This window comes from Nicotiana attenuata, chromosome 11 (assembly GCF_001879085.1).
Source record: "Nicotiana attenuata strain UT chromosome 11, NIATTr2, whole genome shotgun sequence".
In the NCBI taxonomy this organism is placed as follows: domain Eukaryota; kingdom Viridiplantae; phylum Streptophyta; class Magnoliopsida; order Solanales; family Solanaceae; genus Nicotiana; species Nicotiana attenuata.
In genome coordinates, this window is record NC_031999.1 from 1,716,452 (window position 1) to 1,730,362 (window position 13,911).

At 39.7% G+C, this 13,911-nt stretch overlaps 1 protein-coding gene across 1 annotated transcript; it reads left to right on the forward strand.

Moving 5' to 3' along the window:
- LOC109234946 (lysine-specific demethylase JMJ15-like) lies at nt 11,758-12,571 on the forward strand. The gene is made up of 2 exons (XM_019400983.1): nt 11,758-11,836; nt 12,249-12,571. Exons 1-2 carry the CDS (start codon nt 11,780-11,782, stop codon nt 12,552-12,554), a joined length of 363 nt encoding a protein of 120 aa, XP_019256528.1. The 5' UTR covers nt 11,758-11,779; the 3' UTR covers nt 12,555-12,571.

The following is a 13,911-nucleotide window of genomic DNA, read 5'->3' on the forward strand; positions in this document are numbered from 1 at the left end:
CTCACCCTTTTCTCCTTTTCTTCTATTTTACCCCTGGAATGAGACATGTCGTGAGCACTCTTCTTCTTCAGACTTATTTCTGCACTAGCGGGTAGTTGCCCGTGCATATCCTGAGCCCAATGACGTAGTTTGTATCTAGTAGCTAGATTTACAAGTGGTCATTCAAAAATAGCCACCGTTTAAAAAGTAATCAAAATTTAGCCACTTTTTATGTAAAGATGAATCTGAACGAAAACACTGTTCAAAATTCGAAAAATACTACAGCATAATATGCTGGAAGTTCATACACAGGTGCTCAAATCTCCAGTATATTATGCTGGAACTTTCCGTGTGTTGGAGTTCCAGCATAATATGCTGGAAGTTCATACACAGGTGCATCGATCTCCAACATATTATGCTGGAACTTTTCGTGTTGCACCAAAATAGTGGCTTCAATGACTTTGCAAATACTGGTTATTTTTGAATAACTAGTCCGAAAACTGGCTAGCCCGTACTATTTTTACGTATTTTACAGTAACATAATCTATAAGGTATTTACTGATGCTCAGTAATAAACACTTCAGTCGAGCAAAGAGTCTTATTTTACAATATTTTAGCAGTGATGAATTAAGATTAGTAGTTTTCTCTATAAATTAAGATTCATGTTATCATGCGTTAGTAGAACACAATTAATTGGATGGTTATTTAGAGTTTAATGTGTTTGATATCTAATATTGCTACTCTCAAAAGTGATACGTATCCGTAAGAGAGAAAAAAGGGTGAAGAGCACTCTCTTTTGTCATTTGTGAATGATGGCTGACAAGCTTCATAGTTATTTAAATTCTGTTGCGTATTTTTATAACCGAATCCAATATAAAATCATGCAAATGATACATGTACAATTCTGCTGTTAAATAGTAAGAGTAGACATCGGTAGTATGAAAAAAAAGCCATGGGATAAACATTGTAAACTTTCAGAAATGTACATGCATTCTAGTTATAAGATATCATTGCACAACATCAAGAGGCCGCTCTAATATCCAAAAGTAGTACTAATTGCCTTAAAAAATATAGGCATGCACTATTTACAACTATTTACACAAAAAATGTGGAATACTATGTTAAGGAGGCCAACTATTTAAACCTTGTTTAAAAGATCGGTATGATCTATCAAAATGCATTTGTACATGGCATACCATCTGGGTGAGCTTTATCGGGCTCAAGTTTTATCCTCGACAAACTGTACAAATGAATATCCATTATAAGTAGATTAATACATTGTAAAATATGGTATTTGCATTTCTAACCTTTAGTGTTCTTTTGGTGGAGTAGTTGGTTCCATTTGGCAATGACTCATTCTAGGGAGAGATAGTAAAGACTATGGACTCATCAAAGTCTACTATTATGTGTTAACTGTGAATATGTTATATTAGCTTTAACGCTATATGTATGTGTACCTTGACAGTGACAATTTCGTATATCTGCTCAGCTGTTATTGACAATATTCTTTCACCCAAGTTTTCGGACACTGTTATTGTAGTTGTGCCACTGCCGTCTGTAATTTCTACCTCAAAGTGGCACCTATGATGTAGTGTTTTGCAAATTAGTTTAGCTGAAGTAGGATGGATGGTATTCACTATGAAATATTGTCAGTGATATCATGTTATTAGTAGCTTTCGTTACCTTGGAATTAACATTCTCTGCAGATGTTAGAGCCCAGTCTGCTACAGACACAGCTGGCCCAACACTATGACCGACCCAGTCTCCTTTATTCCTTATTCTTTTACATTCAAAGTGTTCTATAAGTGTAATATTGATTCTTTTATTTTTTTTTACACATTTTCCCTGTAAATATAAATACTGAACAAGTTGAGAAATAAAAGGTTAGACAGATATTTTCCAATTCTCATTTCTCTGTTTCTCTTTCTTCTCTCTCGAACCTTCTAGGGTTTGTCTCTAATGGAGTCACCATAGCTCGTTGAGCTTCATTCTAACATGTTATCAGAGCGGGGATTCTGATTCCTCGTCACGTAAGCTTCAACTTCAATGGTAAATTGATTGAAGATCTCACTGGAATCGCTTCTTTGGTTAAGTCGACTGGAATTCCTTATTTCGTAATGGATTCAAGCGATTTGGGGCTAATCTCAAGCTAGGGTTTTGAGTTTTGCACGAAGAGTTCACTTCCTCAGGTTTTGAGAAGAAGGCTGGTAATATCGTTTTAATCTACAACTCTAAAACTTATATTGATGTGATTTAGGTTATGTAGTTTGGAGATCCATGTATATGACAGATTGCATGTTATCGATTTGAGCCTATTGTCTATTACTGTGTCGATTAGATTGTGTTAGTAGATAATATGGGTAGTCATGGAGATAATATCACTTCACCCTCAGTTCCCACTACTGAACGATTTGCTCTATTCACAATAGATCCTTCTCATCCTTTCTATGTGCACCCATCAGACAATCCGGGTAGCCAATTAGTACCTGTTCCATTTAATGGACATGGTTTTGTACTGTTGATAAGTAGCATGCTTATTTCTCTTTCTGCTAAGAACAAATTAGGTTTGTTATATGGGAGAATTGCCCAACCTCCTGCAAACTCTCCCTTTTATTCCTATTGGTAGAGATGTAATGACATGGTGAAGTCTTGGATTATCAACTCTGTTTTCATAGACATAGCCACAAGTGTCATGTGTTTTAGGACTACAAAAGAGGTTTGGACTGACATTAATGAAAGGTTTGGGCAGTCTAATGGGTCTAAATAACTTCAAATTCAGAAAGAAATCAGTTCAACTGTCCAAGGGTCATATGATATTGCCACCTACTTCACCAAATTTGGGAGTCTTTGGGATGAATTAAATTCCTCATATGTAGGCCCTATATGCTCTTGTGGAGCTCTTCCCAAATTTATAGAGGATCAACAACTATTTAAATTCCTAAATAGGTTAAATGACTCCTATTCAACTGTGAAGAGTGCTATTATGCTCATGAATCCCTTACTACCAATAAGCAAAGCTTACTCTCTCTTGCGACAAGATGAGAGTCAAAGAGAAACTCAAGCTTCAGTTCCAAATTTTTCTAATGAATCTGCTTCCTTCTCTGTATCCTCAACCGCACCAAATAGAAATTTCAATAAAAGGATTAACTTTGACTCTAGGAAAACCAACTCTGTTTCTTGCAAATACTGCAAGAAACCTGGACACATAGTGGAGAAATGCTACAGATTACATGGTTTTCCTGCAGACTTCAAATTTACCAAAGACAAGAAATCAGCTTCATGTGTCTAGTGTGACATCCCAATCAATCAGTCTACAGTTTCTCCTCAACCATCTACTGAGAATTCTGCTCATGGTTTCACCAAGGAACAGTATCATCACCTGATGATTTTATTCCAACAAGTCCAGGTGTCTTCTATTGCTGGTCTGACAATTTTCATGTTGAGGAATCTGGGTTTGCAAATTTTGCAGGTTTATTCACTGCTTATGCTGCAGAATCTACTGATTCCCATGTATGTGCATCTTCTCAATTAGGTGTAAGTCCTTGGATATTAGACTCAGGGGCAACAAATCATATGACTCCACACAAACACTTACTTCACAACCTTATACCTTTACCTAAACCATTTTTTGTCACTCTACCTAATGGATATAAAGTTAAAGTGTTGTCAACTGGTTCTTTACATCTCAGGCATGACATAACTTTACTCAATGTCCTTCTTGCGCCTTCCTTTCATTTTAATCTAATCTCTATACATCAACTAATACCCAGCTGAATTGTATAGCTATTCTTACCAAATTTAATTGTTCTTTACAGGGCCCTTCTCAGAAGAGGCCACTAGTAATTGGTAAGCTGCTAGGAGGCTATACTATCTGTATCTTGATGCTGAATTGTTTCCATCTCAACATGTTTTCTATTCTTTCAAATTCTGTTTCTTGCAATAAGTTTGATTTTCTTCCAATTTCTGTAAATAATTTGCCATGTCATCAGACATCTACTATGAATAAAACAGATATGTTTTGGCACCAAAGGTTAGGTCATATGCCTTTTTATAGAATGACATCTATTCTATTCTTGTCTGATAAAGTTTCTTTAAAGCAGTCTTTCATATGCTCTATTTGTCCAATGGCTAGACAACAAAGATTACCTTTTTATGACAGCCACATTCATTCCACTGCTCCTTTTCAGTTGGTTCAAAATGATGTTTGGGGACCCTATAATACTAGGACATACAATGATTTTAGATACTTCTTAACTTTAGTTGATGACTATAGTAAAGCTACCTGGACCCACATTTTATCTTGTAAAGGTAATGCTCTTTCTGTTTTAAAAGCATTCACCTCTATGGTCAAAACACATTTTCAATCCTCAGTCCAAACTTTCAGGTCTGATAATGCTTATGAGCTTGGTAGTAGCTCTGAGCCTGCTGCTTTCTTTAGCAACCAAGGTATTCTGCATCAAACTACTATTCCACATACACCACAATAAAATGGCATTGTGGAAATAAAACATAAACATTTATTGAAAGTTTCTTAGAGCTCTCCTTTTGCCAATCTAAACTTCCTCAAAAATTCTGGGGTGATTGTGTACTAACTACTACCTACTTGATCAATAGAATGCCTCTAACTGTCTTAAACAGCATTTTTCCTTATGAAAAACTGCATGGAAATCCACCTTCTTCTGCTCATTTAAAGTCCTTTGGTTGCTTATGCTTTTCAACTTCTCCCAAGTTTGGAAGGGATAAGTTCTAATCTAGAGCTATACATAGTCTTTTCTTTGGATATCCCTGTGGCAAAAAGGGTTGCAAACTCATGAACCTTTCCAATTCTTCTATTTTTTACTCTAGGGATGTGGTATTCCATGAACACATCTTCCCTTATGGTTCAACAACATCTTCTGCCACTCCTCCCTCCACTTTTCCCCTTTTTGTGGATATTGAACCCTCTTTTGCTCCTACAGATGCAACAGAAGTGCCTACAACACCTGATATTTCTTCCCTTCCTATTGTTGAAGAAAACATTCTTCCTGCATCCTCTACCTTACCTCTTTCTTCTCCTTCTACCTCTTATTTTGCCCCTACATCCTCTCCACCTTATGTGGATCAGTCTTCTCCACCTGCCCCTGCTTTAAGAAAATCCACCAGAACTATCATTTAACCATCCTACCTTCAAGACTATGTATGTAACTCTGTTCTTCCTCTTACTCCTGTTTCTGCAATATCTAAGGTGTCCCAAACTGAGCTACATGTGCATGAACCTTAATATTACCAACAAGCAGCTTCTCATCCTGCTTGGCAAGAGGCAATGCTAAAGGAATTTCAGGCTCTTGAGTCCAATCAAACTTGGGATATTATTCCCCTTCCTCCTCACAAAAAGGCCATCCCTTGTAAGTGGGTTTACAAGATTAAACAAAGGGCAGCTGGTTCCATTGAGAGGTATAAAGCAAGGCTTGTTATTAGAGGTGATACTCAGAGAGAAGGTATTGAATTCACTGAGACCTTTTCACCTGTTGTCAAGCTGATAACCATCAAGTGTCTCTTGACCTTAGTTGTGAAAAGGGGCTGGACTATTTTTCAGTTGGATGTGAACAATGCCTTTCTTCATGGTGATATTCACGAGGAAGTTTATATGAAGATCCCACCTGGGATGGATGTCTCTTCTACTTCTGAATCCTCTCCATTGGTTTGTAGACTAAAGAAGTCTTTATATGGCCTCAGACAGGCTTCTAGACAATGGTTTTCTAAATTGTCTGAAGCACTGCACTCCAGAGGCTACATTTCTAGTCTCAATGACTATTCCCTCTTCATAAAGTCGTCTTCTGATTCTCTGGTTGTGTTGGCAGTCTATGTTGATGATATATTGTCAGCTGGTGGTGATATTTTTGAGCTTAATTCTTTAAAACAGTTCTTGGACTCTCAATTTAAAATCAAGGATCTATGTTTGGTACTAATGTTTTAAACTTCAATACCACACAAGAGGGGGGGGGGTGATTTGTGTGGTACCCAGTTTTCGCTTCATTGAACTATAGAAGGACCTGGTTCTTCTACGTGTTCCAACTATTGCTGTTTGCGGAATAATAAATATAGAAAATAAAGAACACAGAGATTTTTACGTGGAAAACACCTGGCTCAAAAGGTGAAAAAACCACGACCTACTACTCAGTAGGATTTTCCCAAACTTCCACTAAAATCACTGAGCCAAAACAGCATTTACAAAACTCTTTGTAAACCTACCGCGTCTAAACTAAATGCCCGTACTCTCTCTTCTGTGGATACGCTATCCCTTCTGGCTATGGTATGGGGGGCCGTGCCTGAATTCAGACCGGACCAGACTTTTCTTTGTTTGAGCTGCTCCCAGGCACGCAGATCGAAGATCTCACTTGTCCTGGACAAGTACGTAGAGTTCTTCGTCCTAAGGATTAACTCTAATCCCGTTGTGGCAACCAGCCTCTAACTGTTGCGACAACTTCAAGTTAACTCTAACTTGAATACTCAAAGCACCTGTTACAATTGCTTCTAGATAAAGATGAAAGGTACAATATAAAACACCTACTACAATTGAACTAGAAATAAAGAAAGACACATAAAACTCTTTATGGAGCCGGTTCTTCAATCTGGTTCATGTAGCTTCTGGTTTGCACACTTGAATCACACACGAACTGCTTGCAAAAAGCCTTGCTATTTTGCTCCCAATTCACGTTTAACTTCTGCGTTTTTGTGCAACACTTTAATGTGAGAACATCCTGCAATTTATAGAGTTAGTAGATGAAGAAATAACTAGAGTTCTGATGCAACTCTTCCTTGGTGGAAGAGTTCTAGTTGATTTCAACTTCTAACTCCTTCCCTATCTTGAATAGTGTTCTCTTTGATTAAGGACTCCTTCTCCTTATCAATTATGCAACCTTTTCGATCAGGAGATATTAAATACACCAAGTTAAACTTATCTCCTTCACGTGCATCCCACATGCTTGAATCTGCCCGTTTTTGTGAACCTGAGGGATGGACCACTGGATGGACCTGGTTCATGTCTGAGTTCCTTTGTCAGTCTTCAAAACTAACCTTTACTTGGGCCAACATTTGTTAAAAGAGGTAATGCGTTAATGAAAAAGGTAATTAAGGTTTGGCTTGTCTAGCTCCCACTAGTAGGTGCCATCACGACTCCCGAGGGTGGGAATTCCGGGTCGTGACATATTTCTTTCTTTTGTCCGTTCGAGGACGAACGGTTGTTTTAGAGGTGGAGAATGTGACGACCCAAAGGGTCATCACCTGTTTTTTCACTCATTCTGTGTCTCCGAGGCCTTGAAAAACTCATTTAGGCTTGCCTCGATTTCCGTGCGCAGTCCGAGCGCGTAGCAGGAAAGCTTAAATATAAATTCTGTGTAAAAATTGATGAATTTTGATATTACTATGAATAAAGTTGACTTTGGTCAATATTTTGGGTAAACGGACCCGGACCCATGATTGGACGGTCCTGGAGGGTCCGTAGAAAAATATGAGACTCGGGCATATGCCCGGAGTAGAATTCCGAGGTCGAGAGCCCGAGAAATGAATTTTTCTGTGAAATTATTTTTCAGAAATTAATATGGAAATTTGAAAAGGAAATTAATTAGAACGTGTTGGTATCGGGCCCGTATTTTGGTTCCGGCGTCCGGTACAGGTCTTATATGTGGTTTAAGCGCTTTCTGTGAAATTTGGTTGAAATCAGACGTCATTTGACGTGTTTCGGACCTAAATATCTAAAAATGAAAGTTTATGAAGTCTGATGAAAAAGTGATGATTTTGAGGTTTAATTCATTGATTTTGATGTTATTTTGGCGATTTGATCGCACGGTTAAGTTCGTAGGATGTTTTTGAGTTAGTGTGTGTGATTGGTTAGGAGCCCCGAGGGCTCGATAGTGTTTTCGGAGGTGTTCGGGGTAGTTTTGGACTTAGGATGATAGCAGATTTTCTGCAATTTTTGCACAGGCATTCCCTTCTTCGCGTTCGCGTCACAACTCTCGCGATCGCGTAAGCCAATTTCAGGACCCCCAGAAATTCCTTCTTCACGTTCGCATTCCACAGTTCGCGAACGCGTAACTTCACCAATTTACTCATCGCGTTCGTGTGGCTCTTCACGTGTTCGCGTATAACAATTTCTGGACCCCCCGGTCTTTCTCTTCGCGTTCGCATCATCCTCATCGCGAACGCGATGGTCTGTTGTGTCAACCTTTCGCGAACGCGGCCTTCCTCCCGCGAACGCAAAGGGCATTTTTGCCCAGTTATTTTAAAAGCCTAAAAACAGCACAGTGACGGGATTATTCCAAATTTCACACGAGCTCTTCTTCTCCATAGCCCCTAGGCGACTTGTAGAGCGATTCTTCACCAAATATTCTTGGGTAAGTATTATCTAACTCGTTTTCTTCATTTTCTATCATCATCCATTGAAATCCTAGTCCTAAAACATGTAATCTAGGGTTGAAATTGGGGGAAATGGGTAGAGTTAGGGCTTTTCGATTTTCTTCGATTTAGACCTCGTTTTGGGGTCGAATTTGAAAAAAAAATTGTATATTCGGGCTCGTGGGGGAATGGGTGATATGGAATTGGTTCGAACCTCGGGTTTTGACCAAGCGGGCCCGGGGTCGATTTTTTTGGAATTTTGGGAAGAAGGCTTAGAAAACTATATTTAGGCATTGGGTTTGATTTGTTTGGCTTATATTAATGTTGTAAAGTCGTTATTTCATAGATTTGATTGAGTTGGAGCCGAATTCGAGAGGGAAAGCAGTCGTTGTGGATTGATTTAGCCGTGGAAGTTGAGGTAAGTGTTTGGTCTAACTTTGGCTTGAGGGAATAGGAGTAGAATCTTACTTGCTAATTGCTATTTGTCGAGTACGGTGTATAGGCATGGTGACAAGTATCTATACACTGGTGTCTAGCATGACCGTGTGTTCTTATATTGAGATTATCCTGAACTTGTTGAGATTCTCCCATGCTTATTTGATGATTTCTATATACTGTAAAGAGCATGAGACAGAGATTATGATTATTAGACTCCGTGGAGCATTGGCTTGAGTTGTGTTGCGAATTGTGAAGGTATATGATATGAAATGATTCTTTGGAGCTATGGCTCAAATGATAAAGTGAGTTATAGAGTAAGAAATGAAAGCACAAGAAAGAGATATTGGTTAATCCCTTGCCGGGAAGTTTTATTGATATGATGATTTGCTCCCTTGCCGGGATATTGAGTTATTGACTTTTCTCCCTTGCCGGGATTTAGTGTGTTCCCTTGCCGGGATTTCTTTCACTAATTGTTTACTCCCTTGCCCCTTATTTTCGACTGTTGCCTGGGTGAGGATTAATTATATAAATATATGGATCAGGTTGCGCGCCGCAACAATGATAAATGATATATATGTGGATGGGTTGCACGCCACAACAATACTAAATGATATGGATCGGGTTGCACGCCGCAACAGTGATGATTATGGATCGGGTTGCACGCCGCAACAGTGATGATATGGATGGGTTGCACGCCGCAACAGTGATGATTATGGATCGGGTTGCACGCCGCAACAGTGATGATTATAGATCGGGTTGCACGCCGCAACAGTGATGATTGAGGATCGGGTTGCGCGCCATAACAAGTTATATCTTAAGTGTGTTTATTCCGGATTTAAGTTTCTGTTGGCTGTTATAACCTTAGAATTTAGACTCCTTGTTTATAACTGTTGCCTCCCCACAGCATGCTCCCCCTCCCTTATAAACTGCTTATTTCCTGTTTATTTTTCTGCAATATATTTCGTAACTGCACAGGTTTATCTGGTAGTATGGTCTAGCCTCGTCACTACCTCGTCGAGGTTAGGCTAGGCACTTACCAGCACATGGGGTCGATTGTGCTGATGCTACACTCTGTGCATCTTTTTGCACAGATCACAGAGCCGGAGCAGCAGCTTTTGGACAGCAGTAGAGGATTCGGGAGTTGACTTCAGTCCAGGGACATTCGAGGTAGCCTTGCTGACGTCCGCAGGCCCGGAGTCCCTCTCTATTTTATTCAGTTTGTTATCATTTGTACCGAAGCAGACAGTTTTATGTTTCATTTGAACCTTGTATTTAGTATTCTCTAGACGTTCGTGAGTATTGTGACACCAGTCTTGGGTAGAGGATTTTGTTAAACTTCCGCATTTCTTTCAGTTAAATATATTTGAGACTTCCGCATTTCTTTCAGTTAAATATATTTGAGACTTCCGCTTTATTATTAAATGCTTCATTGTTTCTAATATTGACGATGTTCGCTAAAAGAGGTAATTGATAATTGGCTTGCCTAGCTCCGACTAGTATGCACCATCACGACTCCCGAGGGTGAGAAATCCGGGTCGTGACAGATAGTTTCTTCTTCTGGGACCCTGCAACAACAACATCTAGAGGTAATGTTAGCATTAAATCTTTGAACAATGCTGTCAAGTGGAAGCCTGCCTTTCATGATTCTCCATGATGTGAAAGAGATCTTAAAAGGTAGGTGTTTGTCCCAAATTTTATCTAAATAAGGAGATATATTTTTCCTTTTTCTTAGAAGATGGAAAGTAGAAGAATAGGTGAATACTCCCTGGGGGTTCGGGGTCCACATAGTCTGGTCCTGGATATATCCTGGCCAATCTTGATTTGTTCGATTTCATCAACTACTCTCTGAGGGACTGTCTGGTGGAGAAGATCCATATTCCATCTATGGTCGATGAAGAAGTCCTTGATGTTGATATTCCCTGGCTTGACATTGGGGTTGGCTATCGAGTAAATGTTACCAGAGGAAAGCCATCTATCCCACCAGAACAAATTGTTTCCCTTGTTGATTTTCCAAAGGATGTATTCTTCTACTTTGTTTCTGGAATCCATGAGGTTTCTCCATGAGTTAGAGTCTTTAAGATCAATCTTTTTTGAAATGGGATTGGATCTTGGATAGTATTTGGCCCGGAGAAAGTTTGTCCATAGATTATTTTCCGTCCTGAACCTCCACCACCTTTTAGCTGCAAATGAGTTGCAAATGTCTTGAAGATTTTTTAAACCAACACCACCTTCATTAGTGGGGAAGCTCATATTGTCCCAGGAGCACCAATGATAGCTATTTTTGCCTTCTTTTTCACCCAAAAGAAATTGGCCAGGTACATTTCAATTTGCTTGATAATGGATTTTGGAGGGACCATGGCTGCTAGCAAGTATAAGGTTTGGGACTGGAGGATGTGCTTGATGATGATAGCTTTTCCACCGAATGATAATAGTTTTCCTTGCCAGTTGCCGGCCTTTTTTGGACTTTTGTGGCAAGATCTGAGAAGTAACATATCTTCTTCCTGCCTATGTAAATAGGACAACCGAGATATGTAAATGGAAATTGCTCATGCTTGAATCATGTCCATTTCTTGCTCCTTAGACTTGATCACCAGTAACTGGTCAAAAACGAATGTTAAGCAGAAATTATATATATTTGAAAGATGTGCTTGATCCTGTCCACTGATTGGTAGATCTTTCTACGGAAAAGGCCTAAAAATGCCACTCAACTTTCAGAAATGGTCTATCCATGCCATCCGTTAAAAAATTGCTATTTCCACGCCACTGTCGTTACAGAATGGCTCATCTATGCCATTATTTGACTAACGGCTGAAATTTTTTTTAAAAAAAATATTTATAAGACTTGAATTTCCACGTGTCCTATCATTACTGGTCCGAATTAACCCACGCCCCACTTAATTCTAACCTTGATTAGGTCCATCTAATTTTAACCTTACCCAAATAATTAACCCAACAACCCTTCCAAATCCTTCTCCAGTCGTCTTCCCCAATGAGAAAGCATTTGCCAGATCTTTTTGAAGAGCAACCTGATTTGCTTCACGAACTTGTAAGTACTCCAAACTAAATCTTGATCAAGCATTAGTCATCCTAGTTCCATAATACTCCACTTGCTAAGTCGAGCAGTGATGAGCTATGCAAGTTGCTCCTCTAGTTACAATGAGCTACGCAAGTCCCTTTTCCTTTTCATAAACCTCACATAAATGCCAAGTTTACTCATCAACTTACAGATGTGAATATCGTAACAGAAATGTTTGCTTTTCACTTGTGGAACATCTGAAATTCTATTCTTTCGCTTTTAATAAATTGTACAAATTGCCATCTAGATTCTTTTCTCTTGTTAATTCAGCTTCCCCTCAGCCCTCTAATCTTTTTCCAGTCCATTGACGCATTTGTTGGTAGTTTGAGTTTTGAATAAGTTGGGCTGACCCTCATATCAAATTCATCATTGATTTTTTCAGGTAACTCAGTTGTCTCCTTCAGTTTTGAAGTCAGAGGTTGTACCAGTGTACCGTGCTGTTCAGAACCCAGGGGAGTTTGTGCTCACATTCCCAAGAGCCTATCATTCTGGATTTAACTGTGGGTTCAACTGCGCAGAGGCCGTTAATCTGGCCCCTGTTGATTGGTTGGAGCATGGACTAACTGCAGTGGAGCTCTACAGCAAGCAACGTCGTAAAACTTCACTTTCTCATTTAATGGAGGTTTTAGGGATTTTCTCATTGGGGAAGACGATTGGAGAGGGATTTGGAAGGGTTGGGTTGGGTTAATTATTTGGGTAAGGTTAAAATTAGATGGACCTAACCAAGGTTAAAATAAAGTGGGGCATGGGTTATTTCGGATCAATGACAACAGGACACGTGGAAATTCAAGTCTTATAAATAATTTTAAAAAAAATTCCAGCCGTTAGTCAAATAATGGCATATTGTAACGACCCGACCCGTCGTTATGGGAGTTACCGCCCCGTTTTCCCCGTTTTATACTTCTATATGTTTCATTATATGTGTTTGGAGAATTTGAAGTAATTCGGTTAGAGTTCGGTTAGAAATGAGACAATAAGTCTCTTTATGAGAAGGTTAGTTTGGAAAAGTCAACCGAATGTTGACTTATGAGTTAGAAGGCTCGGAATGGATTTCCGATGATTCGACTAGTTTCGAGGGATGATTTGTGACTTAGGAGCGCAATCGGAATTGAATTTGGAGGTCTGGTGTAGAATTAGGCTTGAATTGGCTAAGGTTGGATTTTGGCGAATACCGGATGGTAGGTGAGATTTTGATCCGAGGGTCGAAATGGAATTCCGAGAGTTGCAGTAGCTCCGTTAGGTGATTTTGGATATGCGTGCAAAGTTTCAGATCATTCGGAGGTGTTTAGGACGGGTTTTAGATCAAATGCAAGTTTCGTAAGTTTTAGTTAACTTAGGCTTGAATCCGTGGTAATTCGATGATTTTGATGTTAACGATAGTGTTTTGATGATTGGAACAAGTTTGAATAAGGTCTTGGGGTGTGTTGGTGCTATTGGTTGAGGTCCCGGGGGCCTCGGAGTGATTTCGGGTGGTTAAACGGAGAATCTTGATGTTTGTTGCAGGTCTGGTGCACCTGGCTTCTGGTATTTCCGCATCTGCGGAAAAGGAGCCGCAGAAGCGGTTCCGCAGATGCGGCTAAGAGATCGCATAAGCGGTCCATGAGGGACCGGGGTAATTCCGCAAAAGCGGACGGGGTATCGCTTCAGCGGGTCCGCATAGGCGAAAATGAGGCCGCAGAAGCGGAATGGTGAGATCCGCAGAAGCGGATGGTTGGGCGCAAAAGCGGAAGGCCAAGGATTTAATGAAAAACCGCATAAGCGGTCATATGGCCGCATAAGCGGTCCCGCATAAGCGGTTACGGGACCGCAGAAGCGAAAATTGCTGAAGGGTTTTAATGAATCAGTGTTCGCGAATTTTAGAAGATAAGAAAAACATTTTTACTCCGCCAAGAGAGCTTTTTGAGCAATTTGAAGAGGGTTTTCAACGGGTATTGATTTGAGGGAAGTCTCTTGACTAGAAAACACCATTTTATGGAAGAATCAACACTCAAATTCATGAAAGTGGGTAGAAATTGTGAAGAACTAGGGCTTGGTTTTTGAAAACG